Source organism: Sciurus carolinensis, chromosome 11, assembly GCF_902686445.1.
Source record: "Sciurus carolinensis chromosome 11, mSciCar1.2, whole genome shotgun sequence".
NCBI lineage: Eukaryota > Metazoa > Chordata > Mammalia > Rodentia > Sciuridae > Sciurus > Sciurus carolinensis.
In genome coordinates this window covers 116,712,527-116,739,840 of record NC_062223.1, presented here as the reverse complement: position 1 = coordinate 116,739,840, position 27,314 = coordinate 116,712,527, and the positions used below count along the sequence as shown (strand labels likewise).

Below are 27,314 nucleotides of genomic sequence, written 5' to 3'. Positions count from 1 at the left end.
CAAAAGGTCATCCTTTTTGCTGCAAACTCATGACCTTCTATGGCAAGAAGGTGGGGGGGACCAACCAACCAACCCTTGGGAGGTGAGAGGTGAACATTCTCGTTTTTATTTTGACAGCACCCCGGTGATACCTCTGAACCCTAGGTGTGCACAGAGCAGATAAGGAGACCAGGCTGTGTCAACACTTCAAGCACTGCCTGTGTCTCAGTTTCCCTCATTATATAAAGCTCCTGGAAGAAGAGACCCCAAATCTCCATTACTCTTAAGTGCAAATATTCTACCTCCAACAAAGTCTTGGGTCGTGGTCATCGGTGCCCGGTAAACGGAACCGTAGGGCAAGGGTCATACATGCCACTCCGTGGCCAGAGCCCAACCCGGGCGGGGGGTGGGGAGGTACATCTGGCTGGAGAGCCGGGTGTGCCCAACAGGCTCCCGCAACCCGCCGGCGGTCACCAGCAAGGTGGCGACGCCAGGGGCGACGGGTCCTCCGAAGAGAACGGGAGACGGACAGGAAGGGGACAATGGGGTGAAACAGCGGCGGGGGTCCTGGCCACCCTCAACAGGAGACTGCGAAGCTGACCGCTTGCTTCGGCCAGAGCCACCTCCACACCTTGCCCTCATCCCCCCGACCGCGCTGCCAGCCCCCGTCCCACTTCTAGGCCAGGATACCCGCCCCCGTCCTCTCAGCACCCTCCACGCCCCCCATCACGACCCCCGCCCCCACCCCTCAGCCCCGCAGCGCCCCCCGGCGCACGCGCCCCGCACACACCTCCCGCGCCGCGCCCCCGGGAGGAACGGGGGAGGGACGGGACGCACCTGAGCGGGCGGAGCGGGGGGAGGGGGCGGCCGAGCCACGGGGGGAGGGGTCGAGCGCCGGCCCGCGCGCGACACCTCCCACTTCCGGCGGCACGAACGGAGGGGGCGAGGCTCGAGCAGCGAGAGGAAAGGCCGCGTCGGCTCCGCGCCGCCCCAGACGGCGCCCTCTGGCGGCTAGAGCTAGCACCGCCCAGGGCGCAGCGATGCTGGTGAAGACCCCTGAGATGTAAGTGGACCCTGCCCCGGCGCAGGGAAGAGGCACTTCGGACCACAAGAAAGAAAGAGGCCTGGTGGAGACCGGAGCCCTTCTGAGACTGTTAGAGGGAGAGTCGGGGCCATGACGGTCAGAGGAAGAAGAGCAACGCAGTGTGTTTAAAGGTCGGAGCCGAAAGGCCCTTTTCTGAGGACGCCATGAAGCAGAAGTACACTCTGGGGAGGGATCCTGTTGAAGACGCCCAGAGAACTCCGGGCGTTGGAGCACCCCGAGCTAAGCCTAAGCCCTGCCGCCGCTCCGCGGAGGCCTCCTGCAGGCTCCGTTCCGGAGCACCGGTTGCTGGGCCCGATGAGTTGGCGGGGGCTGGAGGATCCTCAGCTGATTGGCTGCGACACCCGAGCGGAAGTGATGCTGCTGTCACTGGCTCCCGGGCTCCCGGGAAGCCGCGAGTTTCCGCAGGGAGGCGGCGGCGGCAGCTGCGGCCGGGCTGGTGAGTTGAGAAGTAGGTGGGGACTGGACATTGGAAGTCCGGGTGGCCCAGAACTGAGAGCAGCCGGCGTCTAAGGAGGAGGGCGTTGCACAGAGGCGCTTTCAGTCCTGGTGCGGGGTCCCAGCGGTTCGGGGCCCCGGTTCTAAAGAAGAAAGGGACACATTACACGAAGCAGTTGAGGACAGGGGAGGGGGAATCGGTGAAACTAGCCTCTGGACATGACTTGGTTCCTATGAGCAGTGTGTAGAGGCTGCAAGGAGGACAGTCGCTTAGGAGCATTTTCTTGGACTTCGAGTGGCCCTTCTTCTTTGAGAAGAAGGTAAAGATAGGCCTAGCCGATGGGCGAGGTGGAGATCTTTCAAAAGGTGTTTAAGATTACTTCTCCAGAAGTCCAGGGGATAAAAGTGCTGATCTGCCTGTGGGGGACAGGAAGGGCTCGAGTTTCTCTTTCTTCCGGAAATCTGCGGTAGGATGTCCTGAGGCTGAAGGAGCCTACCTAGATGGCTCATTACCTGAATATCTAAAAAGGTTTAATTTTTACTTAGTAGAGCATGCGGTCTGGGGAAGACACCTGAGTATCTTGAGACAATGGAGGCTACTGGAGGGCAGGGAAGAATTTGAGAGAGAATAAGCCCTGGAACCTAAGAGGAAAAGAGAGAAATATGGAATGGAGACTCTTGGAGGAAAATGTTAGGTAGCCTAAGTTCTCTCCCTTTCCAAGGAGTCTTCAGTGAAATACCTGTTTTTCCAGAATGTTTCTAGTTGATTCTTTTTGGGTGTGTGTCAGAGTTCAAAGCTGGCCCCCAGTTGGAATCAGTAGACAGCAGAAGCTTTTAAAGGAGCCCAACCACCACATCTGCAGGTCCCCATGGTGGCCCACCAGTTCTAATTTGACCCTTTCATCTGTTTTTGTGCTTTTAAGACCATTTACCTGGTTCTGTGGATCCTGGGCAATTGGAGGACAGGTTCAGAGCCTGAGCCTTCATTTCCAAACCAACCTGCTGAGGTGGTTACAGGGCATCTCTTCAGTGCAGCTTTCCAGCCATTTCTTATCTCCCAGTTGCCTTCTTGCCCTTCATACCTGTTTTGTTTTCATTCTCTGACTTTCTTCCTATTTCACCCTGCTACCTCCCTGGACTAACAGTTAAGTTCTTTGCTAGGGCCTCTAGGGAAACAAATGAAAAAGGGTGCCATGATCGGACAAGAATAGGATTGCTGGGTTTTGTACTGATTTGACCTTGCTGTACCAGAGCTGTTCCAGTCTATGACTGGTTTTAGATTCCTAGCAATGACAATTATCGTTGTCCAACTTCTTGGGTGACTAGTCCTTGGCGACTAGTCCTTGGCTAGCCTCTGCTTGTTCCTCTGGGATTGGTGGGACACTGTTTTCTGTTCTTAGGGCCCACATGTCTTCAGCCTGTGCTCAGAGTCAACAGTACTCACAGCGAAGGTGGCACTTTTTCTCCATTTGCATAAAATGAGGATGAAGCGGTTAGCCAAATCAGGAGCTCAACCTCACAGAGAGCCCAGGTAGGAATGGAGCCTCATTGCATGGGAGTTAGCCCTGAGGACAACTAGACTAAAGTCAGCTGGGATATGATTTGTCCCTTCAAAATAAAGAAAGGAAGCGTCCTCCTAAAGAACAGTCATGTTGCTACAAGTTGTTTGTGGAAGTAACATGTCCTTGGAGCCCTGAGAGTGGTAATATTGGGAAGAGGCACTTGGAGCCTGTGAGCAACTGGATACCTCTTGGTTATCTGGTGTAGTGGGGTTTGGCACATCATGCCATGGGAGGTCATCCCCTGGGGTTAGTCCTGGCCCATGCTCCACCTGGGGCTTAGCTTCATTGGTCCAGGGTAAACGTGATCAAAAAGAGAGGATCAAATGTTTCATAATTGGAATAGAGATTGGTTTCCAGGGGAGAGAGCTCAAAGTTACCCTCTCAGACCTCTGTGGTTATCCCCTCTTTTATCTCTTTTATTCCATTCTCTTTGCCCACAGCCTGCTGCTCTGATGCCGAAGGGGAGACAGAAAGTGCCACACTTGGATGCCCCCCTGGGCCTGCCCACCTGCCTCTGGCTGGAATTAGCCGGGCTCTTTTTATTGGTTCCCTGGGTCATGGGCCTGGCAGGGACAGGTGGGCCTGATGCCCAGGGCACAGGGGGGCTAAGCTGGGCTGTGCATCTAGACAGTCTGGAAGGTGAGAAAGAGGAAGAAAGTCTGGAGCAGCAGGCACATACTGTGGCCCAGGCTGCAGGACTGGTGAATGCTGGACGCATTGGAGAGCTCCAGGGGCACTACCTCTTTGTCCAGCCAGCTGGGCACAGGCAGGCTATGGAGGTGGAGGTCATCCGGCAACAGGCAGAGGCTGTATTGACCAGGCACAAAGCTGTGCGCTGGCACTCAGAGCAGAGACTGCTGAAGCGGGCCAAGCGCAGCGTCCACTTCAATGACCCAAAGTACCCACAGCAGTGGCACCTGGTGAGTCCAGCCCTGCAGTGTCCATTTCAGATGGAGAAGTTCTGGTCTAGCTCTTTAGTAGGCTTTTCACCAAATCCTTCTTCACTTGTCTCATCCTTTGCCTGAGGGGATATTTCTGGGTGCTGGGTAGTATGGCACCTCAGCCCCTACTTTCCCTGGAGAACCAGTGTCCTGCAGTGCTTAGGGCATGAGTACTGCAGCCAGGCTGCCCAGGCTCACACTCCAGCTCTGCCACTAACTAGCATTTGTCTTTGGGCAAGCTGCTTCACCTCTCTATGCCTCACTTTCCCCACCTGCAAAATGGAGACTATAAAGTACCTACCTCCTAGAGTTATGACTAGGATAAGCGAACTAATATATATGAAGCACTTAGAACAATACCTGACACACAGTATAAATTATTTCATATGTGATAACTACTGACATTATTGCATAATAATCATATTATCCAACCCGTAACCCTAGCCACCATTTCACCCTGAGTCGCCCATGAGTGATGCCAACCTTCCCTGGAGACCAGAGTCATGGCAGAGCTGTCATGTGCCTCCCTTGGTTCTGTTTCCCAGTACTCTTTTGATCTGTAACCTCTGTCTGGCTCTTTGGTGAAGTTCATAGGCGAAAAGGGGCTACTAGCTGTAACTTGTCTATCTCTAGGCTGGACTGCGTGTCACTGGATTCCTACCCCATCTCTCCTATAGAATAACCGCCGGAGCCCTGGCAGGGATATCAACGTGACAGGTGTGTGGGAGCGCAATGTAACTGGGCGAGGGGTGACAGTGGTGGTAGTGGACGACGGAGTGGAGCATACCATCCAGGACATTGCACCCAACTATGTGAGTGACCTGGGGTGACCACTCCCACCCCATGGCATACTCCCTTCTTCCTGTTGCCTCAGTCTTACCCCCTTTCCTAGAGGGCACTGAGCCAAACCAAACAGTCTGGGAGGTGGGGTGCTGTTCTTCCTTCTCTCCTTTCCCTGCCAGCTTTCCAGGTTGGCAGTTAATGCACAACAGGTGGCTCCAACCCCAAGGGAGAGCAATCCCAGGAGGTACTTCCTGCTTCCTGTTGCTGCTCCCTCTCTGGAGAGAAAGGAGTGGCCCGGGTAGGCAACTTCTTCCCTTTCCACCGTCCTGAGTACCTTCCCCTCTCCAAAGCATGACCTTCAGATAGCCCTAAATCTCTTTTATCTAAGAAATTTGGGCATGTTCTTGTAATAGGCCAGAGAGAAGTATGCTGAGAGATGTGGCACTTCTTCATTCTGACCCAGTGTCCTTTGCTCATATCTTGTAGCCCCTGTGGTTTGAAGAGAGATGGGCCTGCTGCCCTTGCTTGGAATCCCAAACTCCCACTTCCTTTCTCTCCCTGAGCCCTCTAACCAGTGAGTGACCACATGTCACCCCTCAATATTTCAGAGCCCCGAGGGTAGCTATGATCTCAACTCTAATGACCCTGACCCCATGCCCCACCCGGATGTGGAAAATGGCAACCACCACGGCACACGGTGTGCAGGAGAGATTGCTGCTGTGCCCAACAACAGCTTCTGCGCGGTGGGCGTAGCCTATGGGAGCCGCATAGCAGGTAATTTGGGCTTCCCACCTGCCTCGAGGGACTTTCCTGTGGCCACAGTGGTCATTCCCTGCCCTACACCCCCATTGTGTAACTTTATTCCACCCCAGTGTGCACAGCCTAGAGCAAAGGGTAAGCCCTTAATAGGACACTTAGCTCACTGTTTTTTCAAACATGTTTTCTTAGCAGCAAGCCCCACTCTATAAAACAGATAAAAGTAGAGATGCTCTTGATGTGGGCTGGAGGCCCAACCCCCGCCCCCCCCGCCCCCATCAGTTTCTTCCTTTTTTCTGATTATATGTGCCCCATTAAGGACCCAAATACTCGTTACAACTCCTTCAACTTGACTACATTATACTCATATTTTCATATGTTACAAAGTGTCTTCTCATCTGTTGTTCCTTCCCAGCCTCTTTTGTATATGGAGGCTGCTCTCACAGGCCCACCTCACAACCCCCAGTGCTACTCATGGTCACAGTTGCTTTCCATCCTTTCAAGAGAGCTGAGTAACCAGTCCTAAACTAGAAGAGGTTCTGTGGTTCCTTCACCTCTCAGTCTTTGTCATGACAGAAGGTGAAGGGAATGAATAGGAGAGCCCTCCCCTTGATTCCTAGTAAATGCCTGGGAACCTACGGACCCAATGGGCTGGCTGTATTTCTATTAATTTCCAGCAGAGGGCAGTAGCCTTCTGCAGATGAGACTACAGAGGGGGCCTGAAACTTTCAGGGTTCAATTCCCTTTTTCTCAAAGCCCCATTTGTCCCTACATGGTCCACCAGGATGTGACCCACCCTACTTTGGAGGGTAAAACTAGGCATCCCTAGAGTAGTAATGGTGCTGAACACCATTTACTGAACACCTTTGACAAATTAAGCTCTACACTAGGTGCTTTACATGATGATGTGTGAAAATAATAAGGGAGTCTTGGTTAGCTTCATTCTAGCCCCACTCTTTGTACCAGACTCCAGGATCATTAAAGTCTTAAGTTCCAGCATGTTAGTAAAAATATTTTTGGCTGGGCATGGTGATGCATGCTTGCAATCACATTTACTCAAGAGGCTAAGGCAGGATGACAAGTTCAAAACCGTCCTAGACAACTTTGCAAGACCCTGTCTCAAAGTAAAAAGGGCTGGGAATGTAGCTTAGTGGTAGAGTATTTGCCTAGCATGTACATGGCCCTGGGTTTGACCCTTAGCACTGTTTTAAAAAAAATTTTTTTTTGTTTTTTTTTTTTTAATTTTGGACAAGTAATATAAATACATGGTATAAGAATTCAAAAAGTACAGAAAAGTATAATAGGGAAAAAGTATGCCTCCCACATGTAGCTCCCCATCACCCAGCCCCCCATTTAGGGAACTAGCACCGTTGACAGTTCTTACAGGGCCAGCATTAGTGAGGAGCTGGTATGTCTTCAATGCCTAGGTATCCGGGTACTGGACGGACCACTCACAGACAGCATGGAGGCTGTGGCGTTCAACAAGCACTATCAGATCAATGACATCTACAGCTGCAGGTGAGGCAGAGCTTCAGAGGAGGCAGAGCAGGTAGAGAGCAGGAGGCTGGCATACCTGGGAGGAATCCTCCAACAAAAGGACAGCAAAATGGGTTGACTCAGGCAGGTCAGAAGAGGGGCTCATTTCTTCAGATCTCCAGCCACTGGGTCCTCAGTCTTAAGTTCCCATCATCCCAGTATTCAGTTTGCCACACAAAAAGTACCCAGCCTGCCCATATTTTTTAATTTTCTTAACTTACAAGGCCCCCAGGAGAAATTGGGCTATCCTTTCCACCCCAGGTAAACTAAATCCCAGAAGCAGTCCTTGCCGTCAGGTTATGGCTCTGGTAGACTGGATAAGAAGGAACTGGAGTCAGGTGGCCCCATGGTATTGATAGTACCTACTCCTCTCCCTTAACAAGTCCTCTTAAATCCTTGACATCAACCACAAGATATGTTTCCTCTTAGACAACAGAAAATTCAGCTTAAGAACCAAGAACTGACCCACATGGAACATCCCTTCACTCACGCCTTGCCATCAAGACTAGGAGTAGAACCCTAGTAACCTGTTTCTCTTTACCACTGTGTACAGTCTCCTGTTCCCTGGGACCTGAGAAAGGACTTTTAGAGGCAGGATAAAGTAGTCCTAAATTGGAGACATTTCCAGGGAAAAGAAGAACCTTAGCACAGACTTCTATGTTCCCCTGTGAAGAGATGGACTTTTGTGCCCTAGGTCTATTAGTCATGGGAATCCAAGTGGAGGGGATGTAGCTCAGTGGTAGGGTTTTTTCTAGTATGCTCAAGGCCTGGGTTCAATCCCCAGTATGGGGGAAAAAAAAAAAAAAATTGGGGGGAGTTCTGAACTAGAACCCTTGGGAGGAGAGTAAGAGCCACAGGCAGAAGGGTGGCCAGCTGAGACTGGGAGTCCCTGAGTGAGTAGCCACAGCCACAAGCTGCTCCCTGTGTATATTTCTCAACAGCTGGGGCCCAGATGATGATGGGAAGACAGTTGATGGCCCCCACCAGCTTGGAAAGGTAACTGAACTGCATGAAGACAAGGGGCCTCGACACTCTTGTCATTCAGTCCTAGAAGAACTACTATAAGTTGATCCCTTTTCCCACTCACTCCCACTTGCAAGGCCAGACTTTTGCCATCTAGCTCAGCTGCCTCCTCTCAGGAAGAAAGCACAGCTAACCTGGGGTAGGGGGCACCACTCAGAGAATTGAAGCAACGCTTTTAAGTTTTTTCCCTTTGATCTTGTTCGCAGCTCCCTTTCCTGGCCCCACTCTGTCATCTGATAAACAGAGTGCATCCATCAAATGGACAACTCCCTCCCCATCCCGTGTCCACCTCTAAATCTCTTTCTCCCATGCCCAGTGCCCTTTGAACATTTTTTCCCTTTTCTTTCTAGAAGGGGAGGAGAGGGTGGCTGGTTTGGTAGGTAGAGGTCTTTCTGTGAGCTCCTCAACTGATACCTGACATTTTTGCTCCTCAGGCTGCCTTGCAACACGGGGTGATGGCTGGTCGCCAGGGCTTTGGGAGCATCTTTGTGGTAGCCAGTGGCAATGGAGGCCAGCATAACGACAACTGCAACTATGATGGCTATGCCAACTCCATCTACACAGTCACCATAGGTAGTGACCTGATGGTTCTGTATGTGTGTGTGTGTGTGTGAGAGAGAGAGAACGTATGTGTGTGTGTCAGACAGACACCATGTATTTTGGGGAATCATTGTGTCTATCTAAATGTATAAGCACAAGTGTCTCTTTGGCTCAAATAGAACTAGCCCTGCTCTTGGGATCTTAGGGCTTCCCTACGAACAAGTTCAACCATTCCTTAAAGATCACCTCCGTACCTCCAGCCCAGCCACCACTAAGCTTCTGCTCTGGCCTCTCTTTTCCATGGCCCATTTGCCTCCTGCTTAAAACCTTCCCTGACTCCCTACTAGCCTAAATTAAGTGCCCTTTACCTGTGTTCTCAATTATCATAGCATTTGTCACAACAAGTATATTTATTTACTTGCTCAGCTTCCTACCTGATTGTAGGTTTCTTGAGATCAGGATGTGGCCTTTTCTAGATGGCCCTATTGCCCAGCACAGTATGTGACTCCCAGTAGATACTTTGTAAATGTTGGGAAAAAATGAGTAACTAGGTATACTGGTGGAAGCCTCTTGATTTTGCCCCAGAGCCCATAGGAAGAATAGTCATAGGGCTGAGAAAACTCTCTGCCACTTGAGGCTGCTTATTCAGATGGAGTTATAGGCATTCTATGACAGCTCAGATCATTTTTCCACTCAAGATGGCTCCCTCAGATAATAACTAAAACAACTCTGATACCATCAGGCCGCTGTGCAGCTTCCTCATCTCAGCTCCCATATCCCTCTGTGCCCAGGTGCTGTGGATGAGGAGGGCCGGATGCCTTTCTATGCCGAGGAATGTGCCTCAATGCTGGCAGTCACCTTCAGTGGTGGGGACAAGATGCTCCGGAGCATTGTGAGTGCCTCCCAGTCCCTCTGCCCTCCTGACCCTGCCCTTCCCAAAAGACTCCTCTCTGGCATCATAAGGTGTTCTTTTGTTTCTGGTTCCACTCCTCAGGCTCCTCTGCCTTCACAGATCTGTAACTCTTAAGGCATGCCACTGTTGGGAGAACCACCGAGGACTCCATAAATCTTCATGAACGGTTTTGATCTTAAAATTTTTAACTTGGGAAAAATGTACATATTGTTATAGAAACAAGTGTTGCAATGATTAAACAACTTCTTTGAAATGTATCCCTGTGGTAGAATTTGGGTTTGTGCTACTTTCCATGAGCTTAAGAAATATAATCATGGCACTCCCAGAATTCTATGAGTTCTGTCATGTTGGTCCTCAAGAGTAGAGCCAGTGCTTATCTCTGTGGAAAAGAGGGCCTGTCTCCTGTCAACCCCACAGAGCTCCTGCCTAGAGCTATCATTGGAGCCATAGCATGGAAACTGAAGCAGGGGACCAGAGCTGCTTAAGCCCATGGAACCTTGAAGGATCCAGTGGCTACTGCCTGCACCCACTGTGCTGGGCTCTTTCCAAGCAGGTTTGAGCCAGCTCTATGGACCATCATCATCCTAGAGCTCCCTGCCTGGCCCTGTTGCCCATACAGTGTAACATGGGTATAGGAAGCTCCAATAAGAGCTGGGCTGGAGCCAACTGGTGTCAGATTTCTCCAGTGGCTGGGTTGGAAGTTCTCTCCAGGGCCACTGGGAATTAGGCAGCTTTGTCTTCCTGCAGGGTCAAGTTCAGTTTCCAAAACTAAAATTTTGTTATGCCCGTAAATGACTTCTAGTCAACACAATGTTCCAAGGCTCTGTGCCAGTTGACCCCTACTCCCTCCTCCCCCACCGCAGGGAGAAGAAGAAAGGGAGTGAACTGAAGTAAAAAGCAAAAGAGGCTTTGCTGGGCAGCCTGGGGTCCATGCGCTGGCGTTTCCCACCCTGGGCCAGGCTGGGTTTGGATAAAGAGCAGGAACATACCGTGCTACTCACCCTGGAAGAATTCTGGGGGACCTCACTCACCCTTGCCCTAGGCAGGTTCCCAAGACGGCTCCCTAGCCATTGTCACTGTTGCTCTGTAGAACCTGGCTTCCCCCCTCCAAACTCAACTCAGCTTCTCACCGTCACCCTACCTTCCATCCAAACTATAATTTATCCAGAAATGAAAAGAGTTTATTTAGCCAAGTTTCCATTTTGGAATGTCCTTGCCCTGGAAACCTCCCGTTGCTGGTTTCTAGCCAATGACCAGGGCTGCTGGGTGGAGCTGTCTTTCTAAGGGCAGGGGTGCGGGCATGTGCTTTCCACCATTATGGCCTGGGGAGCTCCCCTGGTCTTCCCTCTGGTTGCACAGGGCTGCCGCCACCCTGGGCAAGTTCACAGGCTTCACAGCTGCACATTGGACTGTCATTCGGAGGCTGTTTCCTTAACAGGAAAATATCAGTCTGCTTCCTGGCACCAACGGGGTTTCCTACCTCATTGAGACTACAACTTGGAAAGTATTTTTCCCTTTCCTTCTGGGAGTGTACAGTGTCTGGGTGAAAATTACATCTCTTGGCAGCTGCTGTAGCAGCTGGGAGGGAAGCAATGAGTACAATGGAGAAAGGGCAGCTCTTGGCAGAAGTTGGTACCCTGGTATCTTACCCAAAAGAGAAGTTTGGAAGAGAGGAATTCCGGAGTCTTTGTGCTGGCACTACAGGCTAAGGATCCAAGTGCCACATAGTGGAGCAGGTTCAGGCAGGGTCCTCCTCAGCCAATCCCTTGGAGGCTCCATGTTGATGGGACATGAAAAGAACTTGATACCAGACAGATGCCGTCTCCCCCACTGTCACACCTCAGATCAGAACCACAAGTGGAAAGGGAGGCTCCTGAAAACCCAGCTAAGCCACCAGTCAGAGCACAGAGGCAGCTTATCCTGTGGGTGGCCACAGAGCACGGTGCCGGACTGTGTACACACTGAGCCAATGCTAAGCCTGAGTGGGCAAGGACACAGCTGCCTCCCTGGAACATACTCCCTGTGTTTGCACCCATGTCGCCTCAGCCCCAGTGGCTGAGCTGCCAAATTGTATTTCCTTGACTGATGCTGTCACTGTTGTCCCAGCTCCAACTGAGGCCCAGCAGCTCCCCTGGCACTTCCTCTGTCTAGTGCGACTGTAGGGGTTGAAGGATTTGGGGTGGAATTTGGGAATGGTAGCAAGAAAATAGAGGAACAAGAATAGGAAATTCTTGTCTGCATCAAAATCCTCTCACGTCTCCATCTCCTTTTCTTCCACAATCATGCCTTTAGGAGCAACTTTCATTTTGATTATGTGGAGGTTCCTTGTGGGGCCAGAAGGACTAAGGGTCTCCTCTCTCCTGCTAGTGGGCCCCCATTCTGGTCTGACAAAGAAAGGACCCACCAGAGAGGGTTTTTCTGAGGACTGAGTGGTTCCCCTCCCTCCATACCTTGGAGCTCGGTCACTAACCCTCTCCGCTCCCCCTTCCACTGCCTAGGTAACCACTGACTGGGATCTTCAGAAGGGCACTGGTTGCACAGAGGGCCACACAGGGACCTCAGCTGCAGCACCTCTGGCAGCTGGCATGATAGCCCTCATGCTGCAGGTGCGGCCCTGCCTCACTTGGCGTGATGTCCAGCACATCATTGTCTTCACAGCCACCCAGGTGAGATACTGGCAGGTAGACAAGTGACCCTACCCAGCCCGCCCCAAGGTTTGGGTATCAGCAGGCTTCAGATTCTAAATGTCCCCAATGTTAGGTGTCAAGTCCCTTTCAGAATGGTATGTGTGAGAGATGGTGTGGGGATCCGATCAAGACCACAGGCCTAAACTCACTTGAATCTCTCCTGCAAAGGAGAGCTCTGGCTGGGCTCCCTCTCTAGAAGCAAGCTGCTGGGATGGTGACATCATGGGACTTTGACCTTTGGTCCCAGCTTTCCTGGGGGAATCCATTCCTGGTGGCCTCAGTGGATTGGCAAGTGGAAAGCGAGGATGTAGGTAATGTAGGAGACTGAACCAGGCCTCTGCTTTCAGTACGAGGACCGCCGTGCAGATTGGCTCACCAATGAGGCAGGCTTCAGCCACAGCCACCAGCATGGCTTCGGACTGCTCAACGCGTGGAGACTCGTCAATGCAGCCAAGGTGAACAGGCGTTGGCAAGGTGGGATGGCCAGGGTGGAGTAACCGATGAAAGGCACGAGGTCTAGAACAGCACCTGGCACACTGCAGGCACTTAATAAATATTCATTCATTTCATTGACTCAACCACTTTCACCCTCATCACAGCTGATGGTCACTGCAGATGAAAACCACTCAGCACTGAACTGAAGCTCCCAGACTTATTGGCAGAGTCCATGGGAGCAGAGGATAGCTGGGGCCTCTCAGGTGCTCCAGTTCTCATTGTGCACCCTGGACATAACCATCTCTCTGGTTCCTTGACTCGATGCCCTAAGAAGCATTCCAGGGTGACAGCAGGAGCCTCAGGAGTGAAAGAAGATGATGACAGGAGAGAAAAAATAGAGGGCTAGGCCTTAAAGATCACATCGGCCTGTGTGTGTGTGTGTGTGTGTGTGTGTGTGTGTGTGTGTGTGTGAGAGAGAGAGAGAGAGAGAGAGAGAGAGAGAGAGAGAGAGAGAGAGAGAGAGGAGTCTGTTGATTTGCCATACCCCCCTTTCTTTAACAGATCTGGACATCTGTCCCTTACTTAGCTTCCTATGTCAGTCCCATGCTGAAAGAGAACAAGGCTATTCCGAGGTTACCCAGCTCCCTGGAGGTCCTGTGGAATGGTAAGTAGTCAGTCCAGAAGGGTTAATCTTAGGGTGGAGGCCTGGGCGGTGATGGGGAAGTGAAGCTCGTCCTCCCTGCGAGATTCTCCCCCCTTCCTTCAGGAGCTGAGCTCCAGCCAAACCTGTGGAGTTTTCTTTGACCATTTTAGGACATGTTGCTGCTTCTGAGTTGGCTGGCCCCCTGGCTGCTTAAACAAGACCTTTCTCCTGAGTTCCTAGTAGCGAAAAGGAGCTGCTGAGCAACCGGCTAGGAAGGCGGGTGGGCGGGATGGAGGTGGGACTTGGGAGACTTAGCAGGAGTTGAAAGAAGTTCCTGTGTACAAGACCATTCTATCCTAGTGGCCTTTGGATGAAGTAAAAGAGTTGGGCACTCTTTCCTTTGATTCTCGGGTCTATCTCATAGAGAGAGAGAGAGCCAGATGAGGTCTGTTGGGAATGGGACAAAAGTATGAGATCCCCTACACTAGAGTTACCAGGGTTGCTAGAATTCTGAAGGGGTGGGGGTGGGGTGTATCTCCTAAGTCAGTGATGTGGTTTTATGTTGAGCACAGAGGCGGAAGCCCTTCCCAGAGAAAAAGCAACTGGACCCAGATGCTTGTACTAGAAGACCCCATGTAGGCACATTTTTGTTTTGTTTTGTTTTGTTTTGTTTTGGTGCCAGGGACTGAATCCAGGGCCTTGCACATGCTAAGCATGTGCTGTGCCACTGAGTTACACCAACAGCTGCTCTGCGCATTTCCAAGTTTTCCTTACCCCTCAGTTCCTTGGGGGATTTTGTTTTATTTCTATTGTATTTTGAGGAATTTTAACAAGCAGAGTTACTCACTATTTTTTGTGAAAGTTGAAGGACATCACACTTCATACCCAGATCAGAACCCTGTCCTCATGTTTGCTGTCCTCCTAGGAAGTAGTCAAACCAGAGCCATGGCAGGAGTGGCCAAAGGAGCGAGCCCAGAAGGAAGGCGGGAGGGGGCAACCTCCCTTGGATGGAGCTTTCACCAAGAAGAGTTGAGTTTCTCTCCCTAAGCATGTGCAGCTCTTGCCAGTCTCCCTGCATCCAAAGGGAGACCTAGGGCTCCAGTCATGGCATTTTCCGTAAAAGGAATACTATCTTGGAAAGGGCATAAGGCATCAGCCAAGGCAGAGAAGTTCAAAAGCACACCCAGGAATGCAGTTTCATTGAAAACCCGGCTTTACACTCACAGTCTTGGGGATCACATGCCTTTTAACCTTTCCCTCCTGTTCAGGGCTGTTTGCCATCACATCTATCAGATGAGGAAGTTGACTTAGAGGACTAGGGACCTTTCCAGCTTTGTCATCCTCTGTTTCCCACTAATGAGAGCATGTTGCCCCAGAGTGACAAAATTCCCTAGGTATCAAGGCATCTGGCAACTTCTTGTCACTAGGACAAAGAGAAAGGGAGGTGAGTGGGAGATGGTCTAGGAGACAGAAAAGGATACAGAGGAGAGAGGGATAGATCCAGGGAGGCTGGCTAGTGAGGCCCTCATCCAGGGCAGCAAGCAATCCTGATGCTCATTTCAGAGGCCAGGGAAGGCGATTTGACATGACTACTTTCACCCCTGAGCGAAGGTGTAAGCTTGAGGACTGGCTTAGAAGGAAGCAAGTCCCAGGAGCATAGAACTGATCACTTCAGTTCCAGACAGTTGAGAAACCTCCTCCCCTACAGCAAAGCTATAGTTTTTTTTTCCTAACAGAATCCAGATGATTCCTTGTATGGAGCTAGAAAAGGAACTTTTTATAAGGTAGAAGGAGCTGAATGTCCCTAAAATAGAAGAGGATATGAAAGACCTCTAAGACTCCAGCGCATTGTCCTGCAGGACTGTCTTCCATGATGGAAATGTTCTAGATCTGTGAACACATATGGGTCTATTGAATGTTTGAAATGTAGTTAGTATGACTGAAGAATTGAAGTTTAACTGAATTTAATTATAATTAAATTTAAGTGGTCACATAGCTGATGGCTGCCATCTTCTACAGCTCTGCTGAAGAGGAAGACAGGTTTTCGTTTCTCCCCACTGAGGGGAATTTAGGAGGAAAAGGGACGGGTTCCCTCAGTTCTTAATCCAACACTGGGTCTAAAATCTTTGCCAGACATAGGACATAGGATGGTAGGAGGGAGAGTTGAGTTTGGGAAAGAGTGACTTCTAGAAGAAAGTCTGTGGGTTAGAAGATTCCTGAACACTTATTTGCACTTATCCTTTGTCCTTACATACGTCTGAGTATGCTAGCTAATCCTCTACCCACACAGTGAGTCTGTTCCTCACCTCTCTATGTCTTCCCTCTTCAGCCCACCTTTCCCTCTCTCCTTCCTTTCACCTTCCAACTGAAGTCCCCACCTCCCTTCGACCAGTAGCCTTTCAACTGAACTAAGTGAAGCCGCTGCTCCCTCTCATCACGCAGTCCCTCTGCCCTGGAAGACTCACTTCACCACTAACTGTGCCCCTTTCTTGGACTGATCCAGGGACTAGTTCAGAGTCCATCCTTGTTAACCTTCTTTGGACTCTGACTTTACTAATGAGGGCTTCATTGCAACTCCTCTCTTCCTCTGGCTTCTGTGACCCCCTTTACTCCTTAGTCCTCTCTGTCCTCTGCCCAAGTTACCCCATTTTTTGGTTGGCTTGTTTACTGCTCCAGAGCTGTGAGTGTCTTCTAAGACTCATTCCATGGCTCTTTGTCCTCCTTCAGTTTCCTTTCCATGTTTATGACTTCAGCTTCCATCTCTGCACAAAATTCCTCTAATTCTTATTCCACTCCCTCACGGGTGAAGATAGATTGTCAGAGCTTTCATTAGATTATGAGCACACCAAACTGGGGCATCTTCTGGAACAGGGTAAGAGGTGAAAAAGTCCTCAACTTACCACAGACCAAACAATAATAATAATGAGGATCGTCAGTTAACACTTGAGTGCTTTCTGTGTGCCATGCACTGTTGTAAGTATTGACTCTTCCTTTGTTTGCAGTGCTGCAGTTGGAACCCAGAGCCCCGCGCATGTTGGGCAGGTGCTCTAATACTGAGCTACACACCACGCACACCCAGTAATAGCTCATTTCATTTATTAACTCATTGAATTCAAGTAGGAGTCATTGTAATATATTCACATGCATTACCACCCAGTCCCCACCCACACAATTAAAAAATGGATGTGATATGCCACTGTGTAAATTGCTAACACAGACAAGCACTCCTTTTTGGATTCTATTTTATTTCATAATGTTTCATAACATGTCATTTATTCTCCTTTATGTCCCTTCTCTGCCACCTCAGTGCTCTTCTCCACCTCTGCCAAGACTATTTTGCATTTAACACATAAAAAATTTTAGATTTCATTATCACCTCTCAAAAGGCAGCTTTTTTTTTTTTTTTTTTGGTACCAGTAATTGAACCCAGGAGCACTTAACCACTGAGCCACATCTTCAGCCCATTTTTATATACAATTTTGAGACAGGGTCTCACTAAGTTACTTAGGGCCTCACTAAGTTGCTGAGCTGACTTTGAACTTGAGATCCTCCTGCCTCAGCCTTCTGAGCCACTGGGATTACAGTCATGCACCGCTGCACCCAGCTCAAAAGGCAGCTTTCTTTCCAACTTTCTCCCACGTATGTCATTGCAATTACCACTCCCTAGTCCCCCAGACATTAAACTCTGGAGTTTTCAGTCCTTCTGTTCCCCCTCCTCTCCCCAGCTCCCCAGGTCTCCTAGCCTTTCCCTTGCAGTTTAGTCTTCTTTTTTTTTTCCTCTGAAGTATCTCTTGATTTGATTCACTCATTCATTCTACAAATATGTAGAACTTGTTTTGCCCTAGGCACTACAAAAATTCTAGGGATTCAGGGATAAAAAGTGACTTCTGCCCCTAGGGAACTCTCCCTGTGGTAGGGGTGAGAGTGTGGTGTGCAACAGAGTGCACCATCATGGACACAGCCATGGAGACAGCGCAGACGCGTTTAGAGCACAGCAGGGAAAGGTTCTTAAGGAACCTGAGTTTTACCATACCAGCTAGCCAGGAGAAAAGTGAGGAAAAGGACATCAGGCAGCAGGAACAACATGTGCAAAGTCAAGGGTATCTTCAGAGAGCTGTAGGTAATTCAGGATGGCTGGAGCATGGTGTGCAGGGAAGGAGAAGACTGGAAACTGGAGGTGGCAGATAGACCTTGTGTTTGTTCTTTACCTTAAAACCTGCAGGAGCCTTTGAGTTAGAATGTCACCAATTAAGGTTGATGTAAGGGAGACAGAGGTTTCAAAGATCTGCCCAAGGTCTCATGTTCTAGACACATGTACTGAAATCTTTACTGATACACTGGTTCACTGCCTGGGGATTCTGTAAAAGGAATTTGGGAGGGAAGAAGTAGAGGTCATCTGTGAAACAAATAGATCAATAATTATTGAAATTAGGTGTTGAGAACATGTGTTCTCTCTACTTTTATATATGTCTGAAGTTTTCTATAATAAAAGTGTATATATATATAAAATTAATGTTATACTTAAGTATTTATATATGGTTACATAAATAAGTATAATTATCTTTTGTTTTTAAAAATAGTTACAAATGAGAAGGTTTCCAGGTTTAGCTTGGGTGATGGACTAGATGGTGATGCTATCAGGTGGAATTGGAAATCCAGGAGGAGAAACAGATGTGGGCAAGGCTGTGAAGTAAAGAGAACTAGGGAAGATAACTTGAGCTATGCTATATTTGAGGCTTCTCTGCAAACCTTTAAAGATTTTACCTAGAAAACAGTTGAATAAATAAATTTTGGGTGTAATGAATTTGGGAGTCATGGAAGAAAAAGGTCTTGGAAATCATCAGGATTTACATGTACACAGTATGAAAGGGGACTCAGGATGAAGTCTGATGTTAAATGAGTGGACAGAGAAAAGGAGTTTCTAAGGAAAACTGAGAAGTAATAAACTGAAAGCCAAGAGAAAAATCAGGAGAGTGGCATTATAGGAAGAAAGGATGGTTTCAGTGAAAAGAGGCAAGTAAGACAAGGACTGAAGAGCATGACCGGGGTTAACAAAGAGCCCACTGGCGACCTGGGGAAGAATCACTCCAGTGTATTCACAGGGGCACCAGCTAGATTGCAGCTGGCTAAATAATTAATGAGGCTAGGAGAAGATGTCTAGTCATAGCTGGCAAATTGAACCCATGCTTTTATTCCTGCTCTCTCCCAAAACCTTACAAAAATAAGAATAAAGGAATAAAAATGATATAAGCACAAGGACAAAAAGAATGAGAGAGAAGACTGCATCAAACAAGATTTCATCACATTTTTGGAAGATGGAAAAGAATGGAGAAGTGAGCAGGGCTAAGAAAACTGAATCCCATTCCTGCCATGGTACCCAAAAGGCTCAGAACTTGGAGGCCCCATGTGCTATAGAAGACAAAGTATGGGACTAAAAATAGGGGTCAGCTGCAGTTTAGACTCCAGTCATCTTCTCTTATCCTAGTAGCCAGGTGATAGCCCCTTCCTTTTCCATACAGGAGTCAGGAAGTTTATTCTCCAGAGTCAGGGGCTCCAGGTACAGCACAAAGTGGGAGGCAGGGACTACACTGAGAAAAGGAGACCCTCTCCATGAAGCCAGCTGCTCAGATCCCAGGGCACTGCAGCCAAGAGCTCAGAAGCTCCTTGATGGAGAAATGGAATGACTCCTTGGCAAAAGACAAAGATGCGGACGTGTGGGCTCCTGCAGTGACATAATCAGGCCCTGGTCCAAGTAACATTGGACCTTCCAGGTGAAATGTTCCATCTGTGGTGAGAGCTTCCAACTGGCTTTTGAAGATAATAGGAATCACTAGCCATTTGAAAAAAGTCCTCTGAAAGTCTTATCAATCAATGATTATTGTCAATCAGTGGAATTAAACCAAGAGAATAAAAGGGAAGGAAGAAAGCAAAAGAAGGAAGGAGGAGAGGGAAGAAGAGAAGGAGGGCAGAGAGGAAGCAAAAGCCCACGTGGGATAAAGGAAGGTCCCAGCTCAACAGCAGTGCCACAGGTAGGAAAGGGACAAGAATGCTCCAGAGAGAATTCCCAGGGCAAATATCATTGAGGGAGCCTCTGATCTGTTCATTCATTTAGAAAAATGGTATTCAGGAATGTTTTATGGTTCTTTTGTGCAGTTTGGGGAGAATCAGTGATAGAGATATGAATTTAAGTAAACGAACAACAACAACAAAAAAAAACCCCAGGGCAATTATTAACTCCAGAGGAGAAACAAGTCATTTAGGATATGAAACATAATCTTTGTATGCTGCTTGGCTAAATTCCATATTGTATTTATAGGGTCATCATAAGGTAAATAAAATATTGATCTAACTAAAAATTATTATAGAATTAGTTTGAGAAGGCAGAAAGAAGGGCAAGTTGGAGAGAAGGTGTGGGCATAGTGTGTTCAATTCTCATCAGTCATACTGAAAGTCAATAAATAATGTCTCAAATTGATAAGCCATGAAAGCTGGGCACAGTAGCATGGGCCAGTAGTCCCAGCTACTCAGGAGGTGGAGGCAGGAGGATCACTTGAGCCCAGAGGTCAGACTAGTCAGGCAACATAGTGTTCAAGACAACATAGTGAGACCCCTTCTCCAAAAGAAAAAAAAAGTTGGATAAACCATGAAATAGCTGTACGTATCTGTTATCTAGAAACACGAAGGTAGATCCCAAAAGAAAGCAACCAGAAATAGTGTTTGCCTCTAGAGAATGGGTCACAAAGATGAGGGAGAGAGTAAGGAATTGTTCTTCTTCATGATAGGCACTCTAGAATCAACTTACATTTAAAACTGGACTTGCAGCTGGGCACCATGGCACACGCCTATAATCCCCGTTTTTCAGGAGGCTGAGCCCAGAGGATCGCAAGTTCAAAGGACTGGGGCTGGGGCTGGGGCTGGGGATATAGCTCAGTTGGTAGAGTGCCTGCTTCGCAAGCACAAGGCCCTGGGTTCAATCCCCAGCTCCACAAAAAAAAAAAAAAAAAAAAAAAAAAAGAAAGAAAGAAAAAGAAAAGAAAAAGAACTGGGGATATAGCTCAGTGATAGAGCACTTGTCTAGCATGGGTGAGCCCTGGGTTCAATCCCCAGTATTGAAAAAAAGTACATACAATACTATTTTCATAGGAAAAAAATGTCAAGCTAGCAATTGTGAATATATAAGATTTTCTCAAGAAGTTTGGCAGTAAAGGAAAAGGAATGATACATGATAATTATGTAAGCTTAGTATTTGGTAGGTCACTGTTTTAAGCACTTTAGGTACAGATACTATAACCAATCCTAGCAACAGTGTCATAGGTGCTGTTACCAGTTTCATTTTATAGATAAGGCAACTAATTCAATTCTCACAGTCAATAAGTGGCAGAGCTGGGATTTAAACCCAGGCTAGATGGCTCCATAGCCTATGCTCTTAAAACCAGGAGGCAGAGGGAAATGAAGAATGGAGAAAGGGCTTATTTATGTTTGTTTTTTTGTGCATAGAAGGAAAAACATAAGCAAGGAGATCCTTCCAAGAAGATGGATAACTGGGCTGATCCAGTGTTTGACATTTGCCCAAGATTGCTGTGAACAGACAAGAAAGCAAGGGGAGCTTGAGGTGTAAACAGAGTGTTGGAGAGAGGAGCTGCAGGACCTTGGCCAGTCTGAAGAAAGGAACTTGATGAATGGCAAGGAAAGGAAGGGCCAAGCAAACAGAGGAGGGGGGTATTTTCAGACAAAGTGAGACAGGTGGAATTAAACAAAATAAACCCTACACACACACACACACACACACACACACACACACACACACACAGAGGCTAGGTATGATGTGTTAGACAATCACCAACATATTATCAGGAGTTATAGGTGCCTTTACATTTAGACTTTCTTTTTGCACCAGGAATTGGACCCAGGGGCGCTTATCTACTGAGCCACATCCCCAGTCATTTTTTATATTTTACTTAGAGAGAGGGTGTTGCTGATTTGCTTAGGACCTCGCTAAGTTGCTGAGGCTGGCTTTGAACTCAACGATCCTCCTGCCTCAGCCTCACGAGCCACTGGGATTACAGTTGTGTGCCACCACACCCATTCTGACTTCTGCTCATCTACTTTTCTAACTTATCTCCAGTTAATCTGTATTGCTTACATAATAAGAAATACAGTGGAACTTACTCTTCCACTCAGAAGTGAACCAGTCCTGGGGTATGGTCCTGGATATAGGTGGTTGATATGGGAAGTAAAAAATGTGGAGTTAGACTGGGCATGATGGTACATACCTGTGAACTCAGCAACTCAGGAGGCTGAGGCAGGAGGATTGCAAGATCAAGACCAGTCTCAACAAATTAGCAAGGTACTCAGCAACCTAGTGAGACCCTGTCTTAAAATAAAAGGACTGGGAATGTAGCTCAGTGGTAAAGCATCCTGGGTTCAACCCCCAGTACCAAAAATAAAAGAAGTTATGGCATTAGAGAGGTAGTTCTCATGGATGTTGATGTCACAGTAAAGAAGGAGAACTGTCACTCTTCACTGAATATAATGAGAGGTCTAAGAGGAGATCAGGATTAGGAAGGACAAAAAACTGGTCATGGTGGTAATCAAATTTACTGAGGAGGCTGAGGCAGGAGAATTGGGAGTTCAAGGCCAGTATGGACAATTTTGCAAGACTGTCTCAGAATTAAAAAGTAAAGGCCTAGGGATGTAGTTCAGTGGTATAGTGTTTACCTAGCATGTGTAAGGCCTTGGGTTCAATCCCTATAACTGTCTCCCCCGACCAAAAAAGAAAAAAAAAAAAAAAAAAAGAGTACCTTGGGCCTTTCCTTTCTCCTTCTGTCCCAGTTATCCATGCACACATCGCCTCATCCCCTAGAGTGAGCTGATCTTCCTTTCCCTGTTTCATCCTACCCACAAACAGCTATTAGATAAATCTTCCTCAAGCATTTTTAAATTAAACTGCATCCTTGCTCAATAATTTACAATAGTTCTCAAATGCTTCTTTAAAATTTTAAAAATGTTAAAGCCCTTCCCATCCTATGTCTCCTTTCCCCTCCTTTCTAGTACCTCTCTGAGCTTCTTCATCTATAAATGAAGATATTGCTCTCTGTCTTGCATTGGGAATGAATTCTTGGAAGAAAAGTTCCTTTAAAAAGATTCAATTGAAACAGATGAGTGTCACTTGAGTCCTAACAAAATAGTAAACCTGATGGTTTCCTTAAATGAAAGTTTATAAAACCAATACAGTGGTGTCTACTTAAAAAGAATTATTTTTATTGCTATCTAATTTTTTAACAAGCCCCAATTGAGTCTTGCACTTCATTAGTTTTTATTTCAAATTTTTATTTTGAAATAATTGTTGATTCATAGGAGGTTGCAAAACAAGGTACAGGTTAATCTCATGCACCCCTGTTCCAATCACATCATACACAATAATAATACCGAAACCAAGCAGTTAACATTAGTACAATTCACATGGGTCAGTTTTTACCAGGTTGACATGCAGTCGGTATTTGTGTATGTGTGCAGCTTTGCATAACCATCACCTTAACCAGGGTCCAGAATATGACATCATAGGATTTCTTCAAGTTACCTCACACTCATGTTCTTTTCCCATCCCGAGCTCCTGGCCACCCCAAATCTGCTCTCCATCTCCTCAGTTATATTATTTCATAAATGTCATGTAAGTTAAATCATGTAGTATGTATCCTTTGGAGATTGGCTTTTTCCATTCAGCATGATTTCCTCAAAGTTTATCTACTTTGGTAGTTTTGTTTTAATTAATTTTATCCTGGGTGTGGTTGCACATGCCAATAAACCCAGTGACTTGGGAAGGTAAGGCAAGAGGCCAGGGGCACTTAGCAAGATGCTGTATCAAAATAAAAAGGATAGGAGATGTAGCTCAGTGGTGGAGCACTTAATTAGCAAGTGTGAGGTCTGCGTTCAATCCCCAGTACTGAAAAAAAAAATTAATCTTGTATTGTCTTCCATATATAAGACTTGTTCATCTCTTTATATATGCCACTTACCCCTTTATCTTTGTAAACACCACTTCCCCTTTCTAGAATATCTTCTCCTAATCAGTATTCATTTCCTTCTTCAGCATGTCTATTACTACCTCAACTCACCTGACTCATGTCTTTTCCCTTATCAATTATGTATGTCGTATCATATCATTTTCCATGTGCAAATAGAAGGCAGGGTTCATATCCAACTTATCTAGCATCTAATACAGTGCCTGAAAATTAGGAGGTACTCAGTAGATAATTTTTGGATGCATGAATGAAATGAAGTTACTCAATTGGGTTTTTATTTGTGTTTTTTATTGTTTTGTTTTTTTGTTTTGTTTTGTTTTGTTTTTGCAGTGCTAGGGCTCAAGCCCAGGGCCTTGAATATCCTAGGCAGACACTTTACCACTTAACTTCATTTCCAGCCCTTCAGTTGGGTCTTGGTTGTGTATGTTATTTTCCCATCTATACTCTAAACTAGGTTATGAACTTCAAAGCACCACTGCATTCCAGTGTACACCGGGTCACAGTTCAGTTTGCCATAGATGTTGGTATGTGTGACATCAGTAAGCTCGGGCTTTTGCGTACATTGGGATGAAGTGAGGGCGTAAGTGTCTGTGGGCTGGTTTCCCAGCTGCCCAGCCTGACTTCCTACAGTCAGCAGGATGGACCTGGAGATGTCAGGACTGAAGACCCTGGAGCATGTGGCAGTGACAGTCTCCATCACTCACCCACGACGCGGCAGCTTGGAACTGAAACTGTTTTGCCCCAGTGGCATGATGTCCCTTATCGGCGCCCCCCGCAGCATGGACTCGTACGTACACCTGTCCATGACCCCTGCAACAAGAGTCTTTTCAAATGGATGCTGGCACTCTCCTAAAGCAAGTGTGGCACTGGCTATCCCTGGCAGCAGGAAGCCGTTGATCACATGCTGTGTTCAAGTGTTGACAATGTGCTAGGCATTGTACTCTACATGTATTTGCTCTGATCCTTAAAGAACCTTGTGAAGTAGACTTTGTTACCTCCTTTTGCAGATGAGTAAACAAGTTATGGAGCTAGTAACACCTGAGAGAGTAAGAATAAATGTAGATGTGTGGGACTCCCAGGCCCATGCTCTCTCCAGGTTAGCTTTTTCCACTCTGCCACATGGAACCAAGTCCCTCATTCCCTGAGATCCCAGGAGCAAGGGGCAGCCCTTGAGGACCCCACTTGACATCCTCCAAAATGACTATAGCTCCTTTCTGTGCCTGCTACAGTAAGAAAATGATGCTTCTGGAGAAGGGTCAGCTCCCTGTGCTGTGCCTTCCATGTTTTCTGCTTTGTTCTTTCCCTAGGGATCCCAATGGCTTCAACGATTGGACGTTCTCCACTGTGCGGTGCTGGGGAGAAAGGGCAAAAGGCATCTACAGACTTGTTATCAGGGATGTAGGTGAGCCTCCCTGCCCTTCCATCAGTGCCCTGCCTCTCCTGATTGTCTTCTGGTCCCTCTGGCTCTCAGAGTCCCCCCAGAAGCTGTCCCATGTGGAATACACAGGGTTGCCGGTGGCTAAGAGGGTAGATGCCAAGAAATTTGCCCCATCCAAAAATTGAGCACTGATCTCTAAAACTGTTCATTTATACTATTCCTTGGAGAAGTGACTGATCCATTTTTCCTCAGGATAGCAACAAAAATTCCTTGTTGAAACCACATTTCAAGTCTTTTCACATATAACCATCCTTCGGCCAGCCCTGGTAGGCAGGTAAGGGCAGGACTCATTTTCACCATTTTTTTTTTTAAACTGCAGCCCAGAGGTTTGAAGTGACTTGTATAAAGTCACAATAGTAGTGAAGGTCAGTGAATACTAAATATCTGCAATATCAATGAGGAGACTGGAAACTGAGCCCAGCCCTTCCAACTTCCAGTCAAGTGAGATATTCACCAGATCAGTGGTTTTCAAACCTTTAATTTGGTGGAAAGGTAGTTTTTCTTTCCAAAAAAATCCCATCTGAAACCCTAAAATATGGAAGCTAAAGGCACAACTCTGCTCTGAGCATATCCTTCCAGCCTTCCCTTTCCACCCTGAGGGCACTCTGTGAGGTGCTTCTGCAGAACCCCGGGTCTGTGGGACACAGTTAGACAACCTTTACAGCAGGCCATTGGTCTGAGTCCCCTCGGGAGGCGGGCGGGCTGATGTGGCCAACGGAGGGGCATTGCTCATGAACTACCCGCTTGCCACCCAGGAGATGAGCCGCTCCAGGTGGGCATCCTCCAGCACTGGCAGCTGACCCTGTATGGCTCCGTGTGGAGTCCAGTAGACATCAGGGACAGACAGAGGTAGGTGTAGCTGCATGTGCCAGAGGGAAGGCAACTCGTGAAGGGATGGGAGAGGCACACAGGGAGCCCCATCTCCTTCTGAATCCCAGCTGGGCTTCCCAACTCCAGGTTCAAACCAGTAGACAGAGCCGTGCGCTGGGAACCCCCAGTGCTCCTGCCCTGTTTCCTGTGGGGCTTTCTTCCTCCTTTCATCAGTAAGGTGGGAGGATGGGTGAGGGTAGATGGCAAAGGAACCATGTCCAGTAGCGCGCGCGCGCGTCCTTATCCCTTTGTTTTTCCACAGGCTGTTAGAAAGTGCCATGAGTGGAAAATATCTACACGATGGCTTTGCTCTGCCCTGCCCACCTGGGCTGAAAATTCCTGAGGAAGATGGTTACACCATTACCCCTAACACCCTCAAGGTACTAGGACAAAAGCTATAGACAGGCAGGACTGTGCTGGGGGGTTTAGTCTTTGGGGCTATTCAGCAAGGGTGGGGAAGACCTGGGTCCCAACAGTGGTTTCATAGAGTTGCTCCTTCTCTTAGGGGGCAGTCCTTGTGTGGGGAGGGGTGTGAGGAGGGGTAGGGGTGGGAGAGGCAGTGCCCAGAAGGGGAGACTGCCCAAGCTCATGGTTCTGAGCTGGAAGCAGTCCCTAACATAGGTGCCTGACTTCCCCAGACCCTGGTGCTGGTGGGCTGTTTCACCATCTTCTGGACCATATACTACATGCTGGAAGTATATTTGAGCCAGAGGAATGTGGCTTCCACTCCAGGCTGTAGGAGTGGACCCTGCCACTGGCCCCAACAGAGCCGAAAATCCAAGGAAGAGGGGACAGAGCTAGAATCAGTGCCACTTTGCAACAGCAAGGATCTAGATGGAGCAGAGACAGACAGAGGGGGCTCTCCTACCACCTCTGGCCTCCTCACCTCAGACCTGCTCGATGAAGGGAACTGGAGCCTGTTCCAGAACAAAAATGCCCTGGACTGCCCTCAGCAGCACCAACCCTCAGGCCTCTTACAGGGAAAGGAGGAGCAGATTTGCTGACTTTGGGGCCTGACCGACGCAATGTGGGACAGATTCTTCCTTCCCAACTTTGGGGCGCTCTGGAGAGAAAGCAGTCCTAATGCTTACATCTGGAACCCGAGGCCTAAACAGCATTTTCTGCTGCTCTCAGGAAGGGTGAGGGCCTTCCTAAGTACAAGTGGCAGAGGACTGATGCTAGAGAACATTCTGGCTAGAGACACAGGATGGGTCTCCCACTGACTGGGAGGGTTTGGTGAGAAGGTCCTAAACAAGGGATTGGTGCCTGCACAGGGCAGTCCTCCCTCCACCCCCATTCTCCTGGGCAAGACAGTGATCTGCTTAGCCCGAGAGTATCTCCACAGGAACATGACTGGGTTACTGGGGAAGAGGGTTTGTGGGAGGCTGGGTAAAGTCCTCGACTGCCTGCCCCGCAAGCAGCTGCCTCCATTATCCCTCCCTGCACTCCTGGTCTGAAGCCAACTTTAAACATGCCCTTGACTCCCTCTGTCATCACCCTTCCTCCTGAAGGATCAGTATGGTGCTCCTGGCACAGCTGAGACAGGGCACAGCTCCCCAGGGCCCATGCCACTTCATTAGGAAAGTCGGTGGCAGGATTATGGACTTGTGTGAGACACAAGTTTTTTAGGAGACAGCCTGGGGAGC

General features: G+C 48.2%; 2 protein-coding genes across 7 annotated transcripts in view; one reads left to right on the top strand and one right to left on the bottom strand.

Moving 5' to 3' along the window:
- Positions 1-1,395, bottom strand: part of Rnf214 (ring finger protein 214) — a 29,913-nt gene extending 28,518 nt beyond the window's left edge. Inside the window, exon 1 of one of the 4 annotated variants that reach the window (XR_007103848.1) lies at positions 817-1,395. The gene's annotated coding sequence lies outside the window, so the exon portion shown is untranslated. Of the gene's footprint in view, positions 1-769 lie in introns of all 4 variants that reach the window. The other 3 variants (XM_047516051.1, XM_047516049.1, XM_047516052.1) reach the window with 3 other exon arrangements.
- Pcsk7 (proprotein convertase subtilisin/kexin type 7) lies at positions 1,022-26,984 on the top strand. 3 transcript variants are annotated; one of them, XM_047516046.1, is made up of 17 exons: positions 1,022-1,520; positions 2,920-3,050; positions 3,522-4,001; positions 4,700-4,834; positions 5,414-5,579; positions 6,989-7,079; positions 8,039-8,093; positions 8,555-8,693; positions 9,452-9,552; positions 12,072-12,239; positions 12,608-12,715; positions 13,257-13,359; positions 23,991-24,147; positions 24,668-24,762; positions 25,554-25,647; positions 25,931-26,048; positions 26,307-26,984. In XM_047516046.1, exons 3-17 carry the CDS (start codon positions 3,534-3,536, stop codon positions 26,670-26,672), a joined length of 2,364 nt encoding a protein of 787 aa, XP_047372002.1. In that variant the 5' UTR covers positions 1,022-1,520; positions 2,920-3,050; positions 3,522-3,533; the 3' UTR covers positions 26,673-26,984. The 3 variants fall into 3 exon arrangements, with proteins under 3 accessions (XP_047372002.1, XP_047372004.1, XP_047372003.1); XM_047516048.1 differs by lacking the exon at positions 1,022-1,520 and adding an exon at positions 1,611-1,630; XM_047516047.1 differs by lacking the exon at positions 1,022-1,520 and adding an exon at positions 1,706-1,839.
- Positions 26,985-27,314: the final 330 nt, after the last annotated feature.